A 22395-nucleotide genomic window follows, 5' to 3' on the forward strand; every position below is an offset into this window, starting at 1 on the left:
CACAAAGAAGGTTACTGAGCTGTTTTTTGTAATTCTGTTCACAAGGGAGCAGAATCCCTCGGCGTTAAAGGAACAGTTCACGCAAAAAAGAAAATTAGTCATTATCTACTCAAAGTCAAGTGAACTACATTTCTGGAGCTTCACAGTAAGACAGTGCTGCAACATTTTCCTAAACAACGTAACTAGATGGAGACTTGTTTTAAACCATGAAAAAATGAAATGGCCCCGTACAGCTTGTCAAGTGTAATCCAAGTGTCCGAAAGTCCCGGAAATTGATTTTGCACCGTTCTGCTTTTAGTTTAGCAACTACACTGAAGATTTCTGCTTAAAACAGGTCGTATGTAACGTCTTTTCAAATCAGTTTGCGATGTTCGGGCTTCCAGAGACTTGAATTGAACCCGACAAGCTGTATGGAGCCATTTTATGTTTTATTGTTTTTATTTTAAAAAGGTCCACGTCCTCTTCGTTTTTTTAGGGAGAATGCTGCACTGCTGTGAAGCTCCAGAAATGTTTTGTGGAGTACAACACTTGGGGTGAGTGGATAACATTTTTCAGTTTTGGGTGAACTTGTTCTTTAAAGGATAATAATATTGTTTTCTTATATATTTTCTTTATTGTCAGCAAATCCTATGAAAAGACCAAAACCAACAATCTGTAGCGATACTTGAGTTTAATAACGCTGGAGCTCTAACAGAGAGAACAGAGAAATAAGATGCAGTATATAATATCAGGTTTTGAAAACACAGGTAATATTTCTTAGTACCATCAGTTCATTGTTGGTCTTTTCAAGAGATTTGCTGCTAAGAATAAAAATTATAACGTAAAAGATAAGACTTATCCTTAAAAGCAGAGTAATCATGAAATGAACTCTGGGCTGAAATCACCAAAGTGAGTCTTATAATGCTGCTCAATCTGCTCCTAGACTGACAATTATGAGCTTAAACTTGTTGTTTCCTCGAATCAGCTGGTCCACTGTGTTTACAAATGTTTAGATGTAATTTAAGATTTTGGTCCAAAGTTATCGCCAACAATTTTGATAATTAATCGTCTCAGTGCGTTTTCAAGCAACAATGTCAAACATTTGCTGGTTCCAGCCTCTTTATTGTGAGGATCTGCAGCTTTTCTTTGTTATTTATGAGAGTAAATGAAGAGTATTTGGGTTTTGAGAGAACAAATTGCTTCTTTGGACAAAAGAAGCAATTTTAAGACTTTCCACAGGTTTTTTGACATTTTAGAGACAAAACGATTAATCAGTTAATCGTGGAAATAATCAGCAGATTGATCAATAATGAAAATAATCATTAGTTGCAGCCCTAAAGGTGTTTGTGAGCAGGTGATGGGATGATTAAGGCTTTTTAAGGGCCGCTCCACCAATTTTACCTGCCAGTGTCAGTTTATTAACAAAGGAAAAGAGAGGCTTTTAGCTCACAGACGTTTCCAAGCTCGCCTCTCCTTTTCCTTTGTTGCTGTGTTTTGTCCTGCACCTGTACCCAGCTAGAGTTTGATGTGCACACTGCTCACCTTTCTTTTGCAATGTCAATTTAGCAGTCGTGATTTGTACCTCTCAGCCATTGAAGGTGAATAATGACCTCTGTGGCTCCAGAGGAGCTTTTTCAAATCGGACAAAATTACTCAAATGGCATCAGTGGGGTAATTTTGAGCTTGAAGACTAAAAAATATGACCAGTAAGTTACAAACTGTGGACATGAAGTTTTAGCTGGCAGTGAGCGTCTAACAAGAGATGCTATAGAGTTGCATTATGGGAAGTGTAGGATTCAGTGTGTTTTTTAAGCTTGAGCCGTTTAAAGGATAGAAAGTCGACCTCCTGCTTCGTTTTCAAATCTGTCCTCACCACCACCGACTTTGAAGAAGTGCAATGATGGAACATCGAAGTCCTCTGTCATAGAGATGTTGATACTGATTGGGTTTGTCATTTGTTCACATACTATAAAAACAGTTTGATCACAAATGCAGTCAGATCTAAACTGTTTTCTCTCCTGCGTTTATGACTTGAGAACGAGGGGAAAGGTTTTGCCAGCATCATTTTTCTTTTCTTTCTTAATTCCTTCATTTTTTTCCATCTGTTCTCAAATCATAAAAACAGGAGAAAAATACTTCACTTGCCCCTCAGGGCTTCTGAAGGACACCGACATAACACTGAAGGAAAGAAAACCAAAAGCAAACATAATAATAGGTCTCCAGTTAGGTATTAAATTAACTTATTAATGAGTTTAATCTTTTTGTTGGTGTGACAAAAACACACTCAAACAGGTGTTGAATTGTATTTTGACTTTTGACTCAAATATATTAGCTTTATTTGGCATTCAATACTTAAAGGTCCAGTGTGTCTGATTTAGTGGCATCTAGCGGTATTGCAACCAACCGAATATCCCTCGCCTCACCCTCCCAAAAAATGGCCGCTAAAAATGTAAAAAACGCAAGAAGGCCTCCCCCTTAGCCAGAGTTGGGTCTGTCTGTTCTGGACTACCGTGTATAAAAGACTAATTTTTCAGGTATCAAAAACATCATTTTTATTTTCAGGTGATTAGAAGGTTATTAAACTTAACTATGAACATTTAATTACATTCATGCCAATAGATCGCCCTGAATCATCCACACCTACTTCCTCAGGTTTACTTTGAATTGGGGTCAGCATGCAGCATAAACTACACGCAGACTTCAAACGGAGTAAATACTTTGTTTTTCTACAGAATAAGCTGCGACCGTCGGGTGCAGCTTCAGGTGCTCCAGCAGCTGCTGTAGAGGACAAAAGCGTCCACTAGATGTCAGCCCCAGACGACGTTAAAAGAAAAGTTCCTTCTCAAAAGTCTATAATGTGAACCTCCTTCTCTGCTCCCCCGTCTCCCTCCCCCTTCCACACTCACTCAATTTGTCTCTCCATCCCTCCCCCCACTCTCTCTCTCTCTCTCTCTCTCTCTCTCTCTCTCTCTCTCTCTGAACCTCAGAGCGCGCTATATAAAACATCCCTCCACACTGACACTCAGATGTACAAACACCTCGCGTCTCCTCCAGTCCTCGCATCAAAAACCAAACCCCCCCCATCCCCTCTCCGTAAACACGTTTTAACAGCAGACACCTGACCCTCCTGAATGAGCCTGAGAAGATTCATCTCTGCTCTCCCGCCTCAGGACCGCCTTCCTCACTCCTTATTTCTCCTCAAGTTCGGCAGCTGATACCGGCTCAGTCAGAAGGAGGTTTCTTTTTGTGGCTGAGAAGATCAAGGACAGTTTGACATGAGGGGAGACGCTCCACAACGAGGCATGAAGACCACATGTCTGTGGGCCGCCGCTCTGCTGCTGCTGCTGCTGTCAGTCATCTCTCTGGTGAGTTAAATGTCATTTCACCTTTTATTAATTTTTCCTGCAATTTCTGTGATTCATGTTTGTGCTCGTCTGCTGGCAGGAACGTCGAGGAATGTTTGCAAACAGGATGATTTGATGAGTGAGTTTCAGGTAGTGCAAGGACAAGCTCAGAATTTGAAAATAAGCCTGATTATTGTGAGACTTTATTGCTGCAAGATTATTTCGGTTGCAGTCTGATAATGTGACAATTTGAGAAAAGAAAATCGTCTTGTTGATTTCTTCTTTTGCATACTCAATTTTAAATGTGTTATAGTGGAGTTAAAGGGATGTTTTCCTTAAATTTGAGTCCTTGTTATGATCAATCTCACCATCACAAACCAGATTTGTAACTGCTCCATGAATCGACTCATTAATATCTCCACGAATTAACAAAATGTCAGTGTGAACAACAAGCTTCCCAAATCCAAATCTGCATCTTGACAAATCCACCCAGACTCGGTCCCGCTGGATATTTCTCCCTCAGCACTATCCATTCAATCCACATTTTGCATTTTCCCCTCCTCTCTCCCATTTACAGATGCAGCTCAATAAGAATGTATTTGACAGTGCGGCGGAGAACAGCCTGAGCCCATTATGACAAACATACCAGAATGCTCCTAACTCAATGCCTTGACAGTTTGTGACAACCCAATTCCTTTAATCCTCGCAGAGACAGTAACCCCTCACCCGCTGATAAATCTGTCAACAAAGCAATCAAAGCAGAACAGGAGCCACTCCTCTCTCCAACAAAAATTCCATAAACTTAATCCCCACAAACTTGACTGGCCTTAAAAAGCTCCCGTGGTGTTATCTGTGTTTAATTTGCATAGTGATGGAAAGAAGTCAATTACTATTAATTATTCTCTACAACTTAATACCCATTATCGAATTGAATTCACCGTCTTGAAAACCATAAACTCAATTTCACAGCTGACTAAGCGCACTAATCATTTCACCCCCCTCCCCTTCTTTTTTTTTTTTTTTTTACTTTACGAAGCCTTCCTGCTTCGAAGGAACACAAGGATTCTCAGCTTTCAGAAGCAATAACATTAACTAACATGGATTCCCTTATTGTCACAATATAAAGACAAACATTAATAATTAAATATGTGACTTTAATGTACAATAGCATCATGGTTGTGCGAGCTGATCTCACAGCATCACTTGATGGGAGTGTTTTTTTTTTTCCAGACTGGGCTGCCAAATTGCTTCGCTATGCTTTAATGGGATGATCATAATTGTTTCGTACTCGGTGCATCCTAAGCCTTCGCCTGCAGCTCCTTCAACAGATTGACAGACCCATGGGAACCTCACAAACTTATTTTGGCCGCCTTTGAACCAAGTCGTGTGTGAAATAATATGATTATGCATTTTTCCTCTGGGTAAGTTGAAAAACTGGTGGCTAGGTTTTTTTTTTTTTTGCCTCCCCCCCCCCCCCCCCCCCCCCCCATCTCCTCCTCGTTCCTCGTCTTCAAACTGCCCCGCTCTAATATCCCGCAGTCCGTCCGCGTACAGTATTTATCCTCCTCAGAAGTCATGGTAATAATTGTGCCCTGGCCTCTCAAAGCAGTGCTGCAGTGATAGGACTCGGCTCCATCCACAGCTGCCTGTGATGTCTTGACACACTTTGTGATTTGTCATCATCTCTGACCCCCCTCAGGTAACACTTTGATATCACTGGGAGAATATAGACCTAAACTCTTAGTGGGCGTCAAATGCCCTTAGTTGATCCATCAGCTCAACGACGGGGGGACCTCACAAGGCAAGACAACTTAAATTCAGTGTAAATGACTATGACGACTATCATATCCCAAGTGCCCAGTTGGAAAATACTCTTAAAGGACAGCATCAACACACTAAAGACTCTCAAACAAGCTTCCTGTCTAGAGGAACATCTCTATCACACGCAGAGAAGCAGAGCGGATGTTTAATGCGCCAAGATATTTCGTTTTTCCCCTTCTTGTTGGGAGTGATTTATGGCATCTGAAAGTCATAAATTAGATTAAAAATAAGCTTCTGCTGGGAGTGGTGGAGCCAGACTTTGGATCTCATACCCGAAAGGTCACACAGGTTTGATCCCGCAGCCGCCACATGTCCTTGAGCCAAACTCTAACCCCTAATAGCTCCTCCCGCTTTAAGCCTCTGTGGATAAGAGCATCACTTTAATACCTTACATTTGAAAAAGTAAATAAATCCGCAGAAACTTCTGCAGTTTGGTCTTTACGCAACAAAAAAACATTAAAGGCCAACACCTCTATTAATGTCTGAATGTTTGCAGCTGAACTCTGAACATGCAGCATCCAATCAAGATTGCAAAGTGGCAGCTGAAATCTGCTATCAGCCCGGTGCCTCTTCGTTCGGACTCCGTTAAACTAGAACTGTCGCACTCACAAATCCTCCCCGCACAGCAGCCGCAGCATTCAGGTAAATGAAAAGTGACACACACTTTCATTCTTTCTCGCAAGGTTTTGTGTACAGCCCACCGCCGAGTCATCTGGCTCCTCCGGTGGTTCTATTAAAGGTGGAATTTGTTGGGGGTCCAGCCCATAGAATATCCTGCGAGCTCCCGAGGGAAGCCGAGGTTGTTTATCTTCCTGTTTCAAAGAGCGGACGCCTGCGCCTTATCACAGCCTCGCCAAGAGTAGATAGCATTTAGGTTTGTCCAACAGCCTGCCTATATGCTGCATCTGGCAATCTGAGAGTCGTTTCCTAAAGGACTTTCTGCATACCGATGCTGTTTGTGTTATCTCGTAGAGGAATTCTGCCTCATGCATCCAACCTGGGAACAAGATTAACACGCAGTTAAATGGGGTTTGGTGGGCGGGAGACGCCGGCACAACAAACTGCCGGTCCAAAAAGTTGCAAAAACTGTGAGACATGAAAAGAAAGCCTCTAAATATGATCAAGAGATACGTTTGAATATCTTTGAATGAAAACACAATATTCAATATATGTTACAAATGACATTTTTTATGGTTTTACATTTGTACAAGACTTTGACTGACAAGATTTTCTGTAAGGTTGTGTATTTTCTTGGATGAAAAGGGCACACCGCCTGCATACAAACTGTACAAATGGTGACTGAAAGACTTTCTTTCCAGCAGGGAGAGTCTAAAGATTAAGCTTATTTTGAATTATGGGAAATGTAGGAGCGAAATGAGTCCAACACCACCCCATAAAACCTAATTCCAAAGAAAAATAGCCATTCCTGCACACATCCTGCACAAGACACTCAGTCTTGGTGACTGAAACGTCGACCTTTTTAAAAATAAATCAATGCAGGTAAAAAATGTGTGCAGGAATGACTATTTTTCATTGAAATGTAGGAGCTAGACTGATACCACGGACAAAAAAATCTGTATATCTCCGCTTCTGCTGCTTTGATTTGTACCTCTCCTTAGTCTGTATGGACATGCTATACTGAACTGATCTTTTATGTTTCATCGTTAAAGCCGCTGAAAATAGGGTGTCAAAAATCATATTTCTCAAAATATTACAAATAAATTTGCGATAAACGAAGTTTATGTTCAGACAAATGATCCTCAGCTGCTGTTTTAACTCAAAGCTCTACTCAATCTGCTCCGTCAGGACAGTGTGGGCGAGGTTTGATCGGGTGTGATTTATTCAAACGGTGCCGAGTTCTGATTGGTGCACAGAAATACGTCACCGTTTTCCAGCTGAGCCCCACCCGAGCTCAAAAAATACAAATAATCTCTCATGTGAAATAACCCAAACTGGAAGACAGTAGTGTGTCCTTGGCTTATAGTATGAAGCTGATTGAGGAAAAAAATGTTTTCACTGCCTTTTATATGTTGACCGAACACAAGAGATTCACTCCTGAAGCCCCAACTAACAAAATCACATCGAGATCAGCACGTCTTCAAAAAAAACTACACCAGTGTCTTTGCACATTTGAGCCCATTCCAGCTTTAACTTCTGCACATATCGTGTAAACTTCACATTTTTTATTTCAAGCTTTACAATTTTAGATTTTCAGATGATCAGTTTCCTTCAAAGCGACTTGCTCAAGCACATTTAAAGGATAAGAGTGATGGAATTATACATTTTTGTTATTGTCTACAAATCCTTCGAAAAGACGAAAACCAACGCGTTCGTCTCGCTGCCATTTCTGACTTCCCTACTCTGTCTGTGGCCCTCAGCCCTCGAGCCAAACGGTTCGTGCTGAATCTTTAAAAGTGGGTCACTCATATACTTTCATTTAAGAAAGCACTCAGTAATTTCCTACAAGAGCCGGGTGCTGTGGTTTTCAGTAAATGTCACTCAAACAGGAGTAAAAAAAGTACATTTGATGCGACTATTTCTGGTGGCAGACTAAAACACATTTGATGCTCTCGTGAGTATTTACAGCAGCAGGAAACTAAAATGTGTGTGGAAACAACAACAGCTCCGTGGAGCAGGCTTGGATACAGCGACGACAGTTAGCAGAATAAACTCTGTGTTGGTTTGATCTCCTCATGGGATTTGTTGACACTGACAATAAGGAAAATACAGAAAAGAAATCAATTATGTGAATATAATTGATTTGTTCGTGGGTAAAGTTAAAGAATTTTTGTGATTTAGTAGATTCATGTATTTTTTTTATATATTTTAGGAAATAAACAGTTAATTTATGAAGCGCTGATCAGGGATTACAAAGTTTTGTTTAGTTTTTTATATATTTTCTGTTTTTATTGTAAATATTTAACATCATGTCGCCTTGTGGAGCCTCAGACAGCGTTCAGCAGCGCTCTGAGCCACTCTGAGGGCAGACTAACTGTTAACTATGCCGATCACAACCACCTCAGTAATGGGTGTGTTTATGTCTGTCTAGGGCTGTACCCAACCAAATAACATTTTTTTAAATTATAGATTACTCTGAAGATTATTTTCTCAAATAATAGATCAACTGTCTGGACTGTAAAAAGGCAGAAAATAGTGAATAAAGGTCTTTATAATTTCCTGAAGCTTAAATTGGCATCTTTAAATTACTTGTTTTGTCTGACCAACGGTCCAAAAGCCAAATATATTTAAGTTATTATCCCACAGGACAAAGAAAAGCACCTTTTTTTGCTCAAAAAAATATTAGAACAAGTAATTTTCAATGAATTGATTATTTCAGCTACAATACCTGACAAAGATCTCCGGATCAAAATGTTGCTGTCAGAATACATTTTAGATTGCAACTCACAGATTTTACATTCTTTGTAGTAAATGAGCTAAAACATGTAAAATCACCAGTACGGTCCTTTAAGGCAGCACTGGAGACATACATGAGATGAGACAGAAAAAAATACATACATTTACAGTATACTCCTCTTTTTGTTGCTTTTTTTCTTGTGAAATACTGTAAAGTTTTATCTTTTATGGTCACTTTAATAAGCCTCACAGAAAGGCAGAGTCACTAACAAAAAATCAAAGCACGAGAGAATGAACTGAGTGACTAACTCAATGCAAAGTTTATTAGAAAGAAACCATAAGACACCAGAATTTGACCAATAAACAAAACAATTGACACAACTTAAAATGAAATATATTAAACTTGCCATGTAGGAACTCCCTCACAAAGACTCATTGATGGAAGAAGTATTAGGATCTTTAACTCAAGTCAAAGTAGACAAAGACAAAGGTTGACGAGATAAATCTGAGGGGTGCTGAGATTATTAATGGGGAAGAAAATAAGGAAAAACGTTCTGCTACGCAAATTTGTTCCTGGAAATTTAGTCTAACCTTAGTTTTCCCTCTAAGAGCCTCAGATATCTTTTTGAGTTAAACCATATGAGGAGTTAAGAGGGGAAATGTCTGGTACCAACTCATGATCACGCAATGATTCAATTCAGGCAAACTTTACCTATTTGCATAAATATACATATTTGAAACAAGCTATAAAATGTAATAAAATGGAAAATGGCATTTAAGACTTTTTAGTACCTTTTAAGGGCCTTAATTTCCACCACATTGATTTATCAACTTTGAATACTTTTTAAGACCCACACATCACAATTAAATAAATCCAATTAAGTGCAAAGCAAATCACACTTTGGGCCAACGATGATAAAGTTCGTCCTTCATTTGGTATTTAATAAAACCCAATACTGACAAACCAATATCTGTAAAACCCAAAGTTATCCAAGTGTGACTGTTGACCTTTAGCTGCCATGTTTGTTATTCTCCCGTCCTTTATCCGGCAGCACCGTCCCTCTTTTCTCTCTGCAGTATCTCTTTCAGACACATTCATGTATCCATCACACACACACACACACACACACACACACACACACACACTCCCTTTGTGCCTCGCTTGCATGTTTTTGAAGCTGGCGAGAGGTAAATCTTGGCCCTCCGAGTGTTGGTGCAGTCAGTCGGGGTGTTCTGGATATAAACGTTGCTTTAGTCAGGACTGCCTCTGATCTGCCTAATCTCCCCGGGCTGGATTACAGGTTGGGCTCTAATCCGTGAAGTGGGGTCTCTGTGAATGTGCCTCTGAGTGCTCTAATCCGGAGACTGTCAGGTGCTTTAGATGAAAGCTAATTGCATGTCACAGTTTGGGGACCATACAAAACGCCGCTGACAACAGAGCGAGTCTCCACAACAAGGACTTAAGGTCTGATGGTGACTGGGCACGCACTTTAAGATGTGCTGTGTAATTTTGATAATCTTGGAAGGAAAAAGTTGAGAAAAAAAAAATTGATTCCTGCGACACGTCCTCGCACAAAATTATTCATAACATGAAGCTGCAGAAAATTACGGTGCCTTTCAAAACATACTGACGTAGGTAATCTAAATTCCTGGCAAACCTTGAACCATCCGAGTCCTAAACCTGCTTAGATCTGCTTTTGTTTAGAAGATATTCTTTCCATTTTCACTTTAAAACGTTGTATCAACACACACACACACACACACACACCGTCACTAATTAGCCTGACAGTCACTTAAACCAGCTCAGAGCAGTTTTCTGATATCCCTTGATCTGGTTTCATGACTCCATTGAGACTGAAACCCAGTTACTGAGAAGCATCAGTAATTACTGCGCTACGAGAATGAGATTTCATTTGATCATTAGAGACTAAAGCGTTTTTTTTCACCGCTCGGAATAGAAACAGTCATGAAAAATGAATGGAGCTCACAGTTTATACTGCAGGTCAACGGTCACTCTGAAGACAGTTTATTTACTCCTGATTATTCTGAACGTATCCGATTTAATTCACGTTTAAACTGGAAAAGGATCAAAAGGTACAAATCCATTTAACCAAATCCTGCACGTTTATATCCGACACAAGTTCAGAAGTTCATATTAAAGGAATGTTATGTCAATTTTTACCTCATAATAACAGCTTCAAAATCATGTTGATGGTTCAGAGTCCTGTAACGGTGGATGGTGTCTCTGTCACTTGTTTCTGCACTGTGTAACTTCAGTGAGAGGTTCAGGGATCACAGCGTTAGAGACATGTTTACTTCAACATTCATGTTTTCAACACACGTATGAGTGGTGATTGTAGTTACAGTGAAGCACCAGGCTCAGAGAGTAGGTGACAGGATTATGTAATTCTGTAACTATTCAGGTAAAGTTAGATTACAGATACATTTAATAAAAAAAGGGGACTAAAAGGATTAACATTTTAAATGTTTTTTTATTATGATTTTCTCGTCTGTAGCCACTTCACGAGTCTAACACAACATCACTCTGGTCTTGAGTGGAGCCTCATACCGTCATTAATTTTAAATAAGAGTCATCTTATTGATATTTCTTATATTTTTCGACTTGAGAGGGCATTCACGTGAATTTTCCCAGTTGGAAAAATGTTTTTCCGGTAGTTACAACATCACATGAACGCACAGTTACTGTCGGTTACTAACAGTCTGCCTATTGTCCGAAGCAAAACAAAGAAATAAAATCAGTTGTATTAATGAGTAGGCAGGTTTTGTTACTTCTAGTACACATATCGCTGGTTTTGTACCGTCTCAAGTCACAGTGGTAAGAGAAAACTCTAGGGTGACCAGACGGCCTAGAAAATTTGAGTACTTATCCCAAATCCTGAATCCTGTCCTAATTGTCCCAAATATTAGACTAAACCAGAGGTTTGATTAGTTATGGCCTAATAAAACATTAAATACTGATCGTTGTGGTGCACTGGCTACAGCAGTTTGTATCCTACGTGAATTATGGATGTTGTTTTTTTAACTGTGTATTGCCGCAAATTAATAAACAGCCTCTGTGAGGGCGACATTATGATGCTGTTGAATTAAAAAAAGAAATTATGAGAGAGATGCAACCCTTTTTTTCACGATGACAGACAGCTTCTTTAACTCCTCCATCAGCTGGGTTCGTCTCCTTTTGCAGTGTGGAGTTTCCACAGTTATTCCAGTTGTTACAGCGTTACCTGGGGATAGCGACCGGGGAAAACAATGCCTCGAGCGCCTGATTCGACCTTTGTATTTCAGAGAGAAATCCAGCCCGGTGGCAGACTGAACAGCATAATGAAATGGAGGTTTATAGGGAGCCAATCTTTATGTGGATGGTGTCACATCTTTACAGCTGTATACTGTTTAATCTGTATTTACTTCAGAATGATAAGTAAAAGCAAAAAAGTCGTCTATCGCAAGTTTAAAGACTGAACTGAATGCCATAATCAACTTTATGGCTGCTTGGCTGGCGGTCTGTAAGATACTGTTTCACTGCTGCTTTTACATCCTAAGGAGCTTTATGTTTGACTATAATGGAGCTAATAAATCCTGAACAGGAAGTCTCCTTCTTCCTCACACTCACTTTATCTTTTTACAATACATCACCAGTGAGGCAACATGACAGACTTTTGTTTCCAGCAATGGAAGACAAAAGGAGGTGTTCATTAATACAGTTTAACTGCCCCACTGCGCACGGAAACTGCTGAAATTCATATTTCTCTTCAGCTCGTCACTGCAAACGTCCTGCTCCGAAGGTCCTGCAGCTTCCTTTTTTCTTCTCGTCTGCAAAGATTTGGCGATGTCCAAACGTTTACTGCGTTTCAAAGGCTTTGATTTGACTCTGCGTATCATGTTGCATTAAACGCTCGGGCTGCGCTCCTCTATCCAGAGAGAGAGAGAGATATAACAGCTTCTAAGCCAAAGTCTCCACACTGCCACTAACGGTTCATCCGCATCAGGTCGTTCATCATCGAGGCCTCTTCAAAAACAACTGGAGGCCATCTTTTCAAACTCCTCCGCTCTGAAGCCAAGTTCATAAAATGAACGCGTGCTTCAGAGAAAGATCACAACTCCTGCAACAGTTTACTCAGTGAGAGCTCCACACACACACACACACACACACACACTGGCCTACAGTACGACAATGTCATTCAGTGAACTTTTCTGAATGAGAGAGGACCTTATTTTCAGAGTATCGATCGAGGGGTGAAGGTACAAAATGTAAACGCTTCGACCAGATAGATCTGCTGTCACGTTCCTCAGCCGGGGTTTGGACATCACTGTCACGGGTCTCTGTGGGGTGCACGGGGGAATCTTCGCTCTCTCATCTGTGTGATTGTTAGAGGAGGGACACTGAATGAATCATCAATCATCCATTCAGGCCACATTCAGCAGGTAATAGTCTGCTGTTGCATCACGTCTGCACCACAGAAGCGCTTCATTCGTCTCGATGTGTGGCTGGAATATCCTCAATCTTGATTAGGACGCCACGCACAACACGCTTCACACACTGTAACAGTCGGTTACAGTGTTAACACCGTTCGTTAGGTGCTGATATGCTTCTGTACATGTTGGTGTTTTCTTACTGCTGAAGAGGTGATAGGTTTAGGTCCTGTTTGTTAATCAGCAGGGTATCTCACAAGCGTGTCAACAGATTTCAACTACGAAGCTACCAAACGCTAATGCCAGGCAGAATGTTGACATTGAGCAAATTCTGCAAAAACCTGCGTAATCTTCAATGAAAGCATTTTTTTAATTCTCTAGTTTCTTAGATATCTTTGTGTGGCGTCCACAGTAAAGTTAAGGTTCGAGAAAGATTGTGTTTCCAGGAAATAAACAAAATCCAGACAGAACATTGAACCATAACTGGTGCTGATTGCAACAAGACACGTCTCTAAAACAAAGCACGAAAGCTTCACCACCATCCACCATCTGATGGCCACACATTCACTTCCTGGCTCGCTAAATGTGGACCAATATTGGCCAATGGTCTGTAATATGTACATTGTGAAATTCGATGTAATTCCATGCGATACTGTTCTGCTCCACCAAGGCTGCACAATCTTCTTATTTAGTGAAGGATTCATTCATTTTGTTGAGAGAATCTGAATTTGTTATAATTACAGAAAATGCTTTTTATAGAAGATCCTTCAATTTCTGTCTGAAAAGCTTTTCCAACATTTAGAAGTTTGAAGGTTTTTCAGCATTATTTCTACAACTTCAATGATTTTCACCAAATGAGGCACATGGAATTGGTTATAAAAACAGAAAAAACACTCAATGTAATGGCATTTCACCCTCCGCTGTGCCTCTCATAATCTGGTGACGCTATGGTTAAGATTTGGTTGTGTTGTTTTCAGGGCGGATACAGATACTGATCATTAGTGAGACCACTGGTTACTTTGCACATTCAGATTATTCAGTGTTGATTGGCTGTTACTTGTAACGTGTAACCAATCAGAAAGTCTTGTGGACAGTGAGTTATACCACAGAGCGGTGACTACAGACAGAGAATGGATGTTGCATCAGAGCCAAAGTATTGCACTTTTAATTTAATTTATTTTATCAGCAGTTGAACCCAAAAAACAGCCATACGGACCATTGGAAAAATGTTGAATATCTGCCCTGATAAACAGCCAGGACAATAATCTGTCTTTCCCCAGTTTAGGCACAAAACTGACTTGGTTTTGTTGGAAAACACTGCTGCAGTTTGAGTTAAAACTACGACTTCATTAAGGTTGGGAGACCTGCTTAATAACATCAGACTGTTTCCTGTTTGACAGACACAAGTCAAAATTCATACAGCCGCTTTGTCACTCGAACATGAACAGATGTTGTACTAGGGCATTTGCTTGAATGTAGTTTCCCTGGGAGGACGCATTAATTCAGCGGTTTGACTCAGTTGAAGTCTTACTCATTCATCTTTACACGATGATCTAATATTCCCTGACAGGATTTTTGTATGCCACGTCTGTCAGCGCATGTATTTTCCAAAGAAGTTAAAAGCAGAAGCAGATAAAAATGATTCTAACATTTTTAGAGAGAATTTAAATTTAGATAAATCTTAGTGAAAGCTTTGAGCTCTCCGGATGCTTCAAATGTTTCAGTATTGGTGATTTTCTTGTTTGTTCGTTTGTTCTTCCAGGTTTCCTGCGCTGACTCACCGTCTTCAGGGAACTTGAGAGAGAGCTCAAAGCCCAAAGTGAAGACCTACTGGACTGAAAACAGCAGGGCCCTCTCCATCAGCCGCCTGCTGTCCCAGACCCTCTACGACAAAGAGAACTTCACCTCTCTGGATCTGAACTACGACGACGCAGACTCGTACTCTAAACAGGGGCAGTGGAACTGGCTTTACAACGCTTCAAACCTCCGCGAAGCTCGATCCAGAACAAAACGGAGGCCCATCGTCAAGACCGGCAAGTTCAAGAAGATGTTCGGTTGGGGAGACTTCCATTCCAACATCAAAACGGTGAAGCTCAACCTTCTCATCACCGGTAAAATCGTGGACCACGGCAACGGGACATTCAGCGTCTACTTCCGCCACAACTCCACCGGTCAGGGCAACGTGTCCGTGGGACTCGTTCCACCGACTAAAGCTGTGGAGTTCCAGGTCCACCAGCCGCACCAGCAGTACCACCACCATCACCACCAGCAACAGCAGACAGCTCTGGAGACCAAGGACACCAAGCTGTTCAACTGCAGGGTGGAGTACGAGAAGGTGGAGAAGGGCACCAGGAACTCACTGTGTGCCCACGACCCGTCGCAGAGCTGCCCACAGGAGCAGACCCAGAGCCACGTGTCCTGGCTGTGCTCCAAGCCCTTCAAAGTCATCTGCATCTTCATCACCTTCTACAGCACCGACTACAAGCTGGTGCAGAAGGTGTGTCCAGATTACAACTACCACAGTGACACCCCCTACCTCCCCACCGGGTGATCGCATGGCCAGACGAGGGGGCGAAAAAAAAAAAAAGACACAGAGACGAGCTTCGGGTCCTGAGTCAGATTATTTGAATGAAAATGGAGTCGAGACACTTGAAACTTGAGATGTTGACAGGCATTAATACAGCTAACTTACACTTGTCGCGAGACTGATATTGCTCCAATGAACAGACCTACCCCGAGGTCATTATGGGAGCATTTAGGGAAGCATTTATAGGCTTGCAATACTCATATTATATGCATAGCTGCTTACATCGAAAGGAAATTCTCAAGCCAACCGTAAAAATATGCTGATTGTATTTATGTAAATATTGCGGATTCCGAACAAAGACCAGAAAACAATTTTATTAATGTTTTCTCCGGCTAATTTAGTTGTTTATGTTGATAGTGTATTTCCGTCTCAATCATGCTTTCTGTCTTTTCCAATCAGTCTCTGGTAATCATCGCAAACACGTAAATGTCAATGCAAATAAGACGAATCTGTCAGTATGCATTAGAGGGCATAATGGAAAAAGCAAACATATTTTGAGTGGTGTTGTTTTCTGCAGTGTGATTGTTCGAGAGAATATACCTCTCTGATATTGTTGTTGGATTCTCGTCCATGTCCATGCATGAACCGAATGTGGTAAACAACTGAATAACGTCCATCTATATTTTCATGTTATTGCGGCTGTCAGAAATAATCTTCATCAAGTCACGGGAGGGAAAAAAAGAAAAAAAAAAGTGTTTCTATTTCAATTCTGTGTTATGTGTTAGCAATTTTTAAGGCCACGAGCGGAGCACGGTAAATTTCAACCGACGGTGGGCTCCCATCAGATCAAACACGAGCCGGTAAATGTCGCAATAAATAAATAAAAGTTGCAGAAGACACACAAGATGACAGCGATACAGAGGATCATTTTCTGCACTGCTCCTTAAAAAAAATCAAACATAACTGTGCTCTAATTCTGCTGTTTCCTCAGTCCTGAATTTCCATTTCAGACATTTAGACGTTGCTCTCACTTTTATGACTTTACAACAAGTCTAGTGTGATATATTTCAGCTCCTGCATCGCAGACGTGACGAGCAGCCCTGTAGTAAGAAGTGTCAGAGCCACACACAGTGCCCCCGCAGTATCCAAAAATAACCATCTGCACACACGGAAATAATCATTTATATAGTAAAGTGCTAATAATGACAAAAAAAACAAGGTCAGAAGAGTTTGTTTTTTTTTAAAAGTAGATATGAGAAGAAGCAGGAGATGAAGGCGTGGAAGTGATGCAGAGGATGATCTCCTGAAGTTCATTTAACAAAAGCTGAAACAGAACAAACACTTTTAAAAGGTGAGATATGCTAAAATATGGTTTCTTGCTCCGGAGGAGACGGGACATACGTTAAACAGCAGGTGCTAATCACACATTCACCTACCAAACGTTTGCACCTCTGCTTATCAAAAAAAAAAAAAAAAAAAAAAAAAGAAGAAGGAAAGGAAAAATCTGGATGAGACTAACGCTGGCTGTTAATGATATTGGATGTTCCAATTGGCTATTAAACCTTCATTACATAAATTGGGAGCCAGTGGCTCCACGTGAAGCATTTAGAGGAAATGAACACAGAGTAAGTGGAAGCTCTGCAGAGTCAACACCATAGAAAGAATGAATTAAAGTGCCGATAGAAAACCTGTAAAAAAAAACACAAATGTGCACCTAGGGGCGCAATCACTGCTGTCTATTTAAATTCAGTGCTCTTTCACAGTGCACGATATGGTATACGCAACACAGTAACTGCTAATGGCAGCCTGGACGACATCCAATATGCCAACACGGGGTGTATTTTGTGACAAGGCAGGCCAAAGAATAGGTCTGCCTGTGGGATGAGTGAGCATAAAGAGGAATTTATGATGTGGAGGAACAAGGCTGGCAGAAATCACTGGAAGCACCTGACTCGTAAATTGAGAGCGTGTTTCTGTCAACGAGAAGAAGGAATGACTAATGTCTCAGATTGCTGTTTGGGCCAGTTCTTTCATCTCAATAAAGTGACTTTGATATCTCTCCACCCCTACCCAAATGTGCCAGGGACAGTTTGTTCGGCTTCAAAGAATTAAAGCAGCACTTTGCCGAGACAATGCAGCCTCATTATGCACATAATCTTACAAGTGTAAACAGTCTGGCACAAAAGTGTTTGGTGTGATAGCTGACGAGAGATGGATCTGCTCCCTCGATGGTGTCGTCTGAGGGGAGACGCAGCGGATCGTGATATGTGCTGTTTAATATCGACCATATTTGGACTATATTTTGCTTGTCGAGACGAATCCGCAGATTTCCCCTCAGCTTTACGGAGCGTTTTAGTATCTTTCAGCTCTTTGTTTTTAGTTTTACGGCCCTTAACTTTACTGTTCAGATTCACCCTCATCAGCATCGTTTCCGACAGCAGCACAAAGAAAAACCAAACAGCCGGCAGACACAGTTAGCAACTAGCTAGTGAACTTCAGCAGCTACGGATCCAGATGTTTCCCTCAGGAGTCAGTGGAGAGCAAACGTGTGAATATAACCGACTTCCATTCGCCAGGTTGCAAACACATGAAAACTGATGTCTGTGTGTGTCTGCTGGAAGTGTAAACAAGAATCTAACATGTAGGACGTCAAATATATGAGGCGATATTTTGTCAGTGTTGTGTTGACAGCTTGTTGTCAAACAAATCAGTTAATGCAGGTTTTAGGAGTTTGATGGAAAATGAAGATGAAAAATCTGCATTTTGTGTTTCATAACTAATGTGAATTGTTAATATGGGACTTTGTATTTAAAACATTCCTGGTTTAAAAACTTTAACACCTGGAAAATATGAATAACTAAGTCATTAAGTCTAGTCTTCATTAGCCTCTTTATTAAAGCATTTGTTAATCATTTTGGGAACAGAAAGTTCCAATTTCGCGTTCTGGCTTCGAGCACAAGGGCTAATCTTTGTTAACTTTCAGATCCCTGATTGTACCTTCAGTTCAACCCAATGAAATGATTAAACAGAGGCGATGTAGTCGGAAGAGTTTTATAATTAAAACGTAGGAAATATAGCTTTCCAGAAATTAAATTCAAGCCAATCTCAAATATCTAATAACCCAAATTCTTAGCAGCAAATCTCTTTCTTGGAGACTAATTTGCACAAGAGGGAAAAGGTTTGGATTCGTTTAACCATTCTTAAATTATGTTCGTTTCAAAGCACCATTTTTACCCAGCAACAAGAAAAACTAGCAATCTCCTCAGAGGAACCGTCTGCTTAACGAGCTCAGTGCGTATGAATGAAACCGACAGCATTACAACCCGGCAGTGTTTGGACATCCGAGTTATCTTCTGGTCCAGATCTCCTCCCTCGGTTCAGTTGTCCTGGGCCCGAGCCATCCATGCCTGCCGTCTATCCCCTAGCTCGCCCACAATCCCTGATTAATGTGGTCTGGGCGGGAGCTGTCAGAAATGGCAGAGAGAATCATGGGATTTCTCCTTCAGAGTCCCAATGACACCCAGCAGCTGCAGGAGTAAACAGATGACTAACCACTGGCCTTTTGGCAGCCTGTGGAGATTCACACGGAGGGAGGGCTGCGAACGTTGCTTTGACATTTAGGTGGATTAGAAAGTTCTTGGGTTCTGCTCTCGTGGTGTCAGAGGTGGTTGGCATAGTAATTATTTGCGTCTTGCTTTTCTTCCGCTTGACCCCCCGAAACAAAAACAAAAAAATGTAGAGCTTCGTTCTTTATCCGCTCGCGGACGTTTGTTCGAATGAAATGCTTAAGTGTGAAACATCCTCGCAAGCCTCATTTATAACCAAATCACATTGTGTTTGCGCTGCTACAGGAGACATAATAGGTGTCTTACTTTGAAAAACAAACACCAGTTGTCATTTCAGACCATGTCCTGCTGCAGAATTCATTTCAAATCTGGGGCTGCAGCTGTCCTGGGGCACAGTTTTGTGTGAGGTATTGACATATTAAAGGCTCTATCAGACAATGGCTGGTGTTCTTTTTCCTTTTTTAAATCACAAATAAATTACTCTCCTCAAAACACTATTACTCCTCCGGAAATGAAAACTCACTCATTGTGAATGTCTCGTATCAGGTAAAAACTAGAGAGAATTAATTAACCTTTGTCATTTTAATTGCTTTAGTGACAGCTGTCCTTTGGTGCCGGAGCTATCCTAATGCACATACTGTGGGCTTGTCAATTACTTTCACAGTGAATAGATTAAAACGCCACAGAGGATAGAGTCATTTCATTAGTCAGACTTAATGCCCCCCGGACATAACCAGGTACGAACACTTCACCCCTAAATATGCAGGAAAATGAACAATACTATTAAGCCCATATGAATCGAATGAATTGTGGCAACATGAAATTAAGTTTACGCTCTATTTAATTCCGTCCTGCTGCTTATAGTACATCTGGAATACAGATTTTCCTTTGGAAGGTTTTGGAAATGAAGAATTTTACCCAAAAAAAAAAAAAAAGGCTTTTAATAAAAGGTCTCACAGACTGAAACGCAGAGCACCTGTGTGGTGCGGCTAATTGCTCTAATGGATGTTAGCACCGTACGGCTGTCAATTCCTACTACAATGGATAATGGCCGACAGCAGCGAACGTCTAATTCTCCCATTTTCCTGTTTGCACATCTATGATCTAATGCTTCTCAGCTCATCATGAATCCGAACCAAATTAGGCCGCTTTCAAATATCTGTCAGCTGGATGTCTCGGCTGCTTTCAGCACCGAATGCACAAGTCTCCACTCTTTACCGCATTATGTGAAGAAAAGAGCCGTTTTCACATTTTATCAGCCTGATAAACCCCCTTCTTCCCAGCGACTGTGAGGACTTTGACACTCGTGCGAGTGGAGAATCAGGAAGGTTCTTATCAAATTACGGTGAATGTAACAGAAACGAAGAGCTTCACTTCTCACGATTGCTGATGTTACAGAATCCCGACAATGTGAGAAACTGTAAGGAATGCAACAGTTTGAGACGCAGCTCATTGTTAAATCTGTCTCGTGTATTTGTATTCACTAAAAAAAACTATGACGCAGACACAATGTGGATCTGTGTGTGGGTCAAAACCAAGACTCCTGGTTGTTGTGACCCAGAGTGGTTGTGAGCTGCCATCTAACTTTTAACGACAACAACACATTTGAGTTTGAGACATTTTTGCTAATTTTCAGGTTCATCATTTTATTTTGGGTTACTACTAGAATATGTTTACATGCTTTAATGTTTTATCTTCTGCCCCCTCAAGAATACCCAGTCTGCTCTGACTGGTCAGCTCACACATGCTTGACCCAGCACCGCTAACAACAACTCTCAAAAACTCAACGATTGTTACCAAACTAGTCGCTAGGCATGAATTATGAAAATGTGTGACATGATGATGTACTGTGATGTCACAAAGTCACAGAATTAAAGGCGGGACTACTGACGAGGCGTTTCAGGAGCAGTGTTTTCTGTGGGAGAGAGGAGCTTCTGTTCTTTTGACCTTTTTTAATCTTTTACATGCACATGAACATATTTAACACACCGAATAGGTCTCTTTTAAATAGAGCGCTTGTTGTCAAGGGCTTCATTTAGTGTTGAAGCATTGGTGACATGAGGGCTCAGATGAAGAGACACTTCAACAACATCTACAATCTTAAGTGGGGATCAGAACGAGGTCAGAGTAGATAATTAAGACAGGAAAAAACACAGCATAATGCCGCATCAAAAGGGCAACGCAAAAGCTATTACAGAGTCAACTATACAAAAATACTCAGCAATAAAAAACACAACAATATCACATCCACAACTTCAGCACCACATCGAATGAACAATGCCAACATCACGTCTCCTGCAGAGAGCAGCAGTGCAGGTCAGTCAGCTGTTTTGGTTTTGTTGGTGGAAGCTGTTTTCAGAACATTTTGAACAAATTATCCTTTTAAAAAGTGACGGGGACAAAATCAGCTGTGTAACAAAAGTGTCAGGCTCACGTCCCCCAGCATCGCCAGTGTAAATGACACCCATGCGTCTCACACTGGGTCAGTTATAAGTCAATAATCTGCTGTCTTGTCTTTCTCCTTCTGGGTGCAGAATTGTTTCCGTGACTCAAACACTGAGTCAATTAACTCAGAGAGTTGACTGTGTAGATTTATAGATTTACATTAATGTCAATATCAATATAGTGCTGAGGCAAAGCGTTGATCGCTCAACTGAAAGACAAAGATTCTGATCATCAATAGTAATTATAGTCATTTATAGCGCTGCAACCAACAACTATTTACATGATCAATTAATCAATTGATAATGTCTACATGAGAAAAATCCCCTTTCCAGTTTCTCAGAGGTGACGTCCAAGAATTGTTTTTGTTTTGTCTGACCAACAGCCTGAAACACAAATACTGTGTTTATACTGACGTCAAAGACAGAAAAGAGAACATTTTCACGTTTGAGCAGCTGGAACCAATAAACATTTGGTATTTTTGATGATTATCAAAATCGTTTAGAAATGATATCCACAAATGGTTGCAACACTAACTGAAGTGGCGACAGACAACTTGAGCGTTTCTGATTTCCTCAGTCACAAACAAAAACAACAACAACAACAACAACAACAGCAGCAGCAGAAGCACGGGACAAAACGTGAGTTAATCCGATCATTTACTCTGTAATAGAAATGGATTGCCAGTTAACCTTTTTAGATTCTGCAGACAAAATTGTATAGCAACGTTTATTGGGAATCAATAAAAACGTCAATGGTTTCATTATTCTATATCCATCACACTGTGCATCAACATTTATTAAATAAAGATACGTCGAAGCAGAAAACGTGTCTATTGTTTAAATCAAGCTGATTTTATTTGTATTGTCCAAATCACAAATTCAACAGAGTAGAGCTCAGGGCTGGACGACATGGCCTTAAAATAATGTCGCAA

General features: G+C 40.7%; 1 protein-coding gene across 1 annotated transcript; it reads left to right on the forward strand.

Moving 5' to 3' along the window:
• The first annotated feature begins 3028 nt into the window (after positions 1–3028).
• On the forward strand, positions 3029–20910 carry LOC311260024 (neurexophilin-1). Its single transcript, XM_084357523.1, has 2 exons — positions 3029–3344; positions 14689–20910. Exons 1-2 carry the CDS (start codon positions 3255–3257, stop codon positions 15475–15477), a joined length of 879 nt encoding a protein of 292 aa, XP_084213649.1. The 5' UTR covers positions 3029–3254; the 3' UTR covers positions 15478–20910.
• Positions 20911–22395: the final 1485 nt, after the last annotated feature.

The sequence above is a fragment of the Pagrus pagrus genome, assembly GCF_965226575.1.
Source record: "Pagrus pagrus genome assembly, chromosome: 7".
NCBI lineage: Eukaryota > Metazoa > Chordata > Actinopteri > Spariformes > Sparidae > Pagrus > Pagrus pagrus.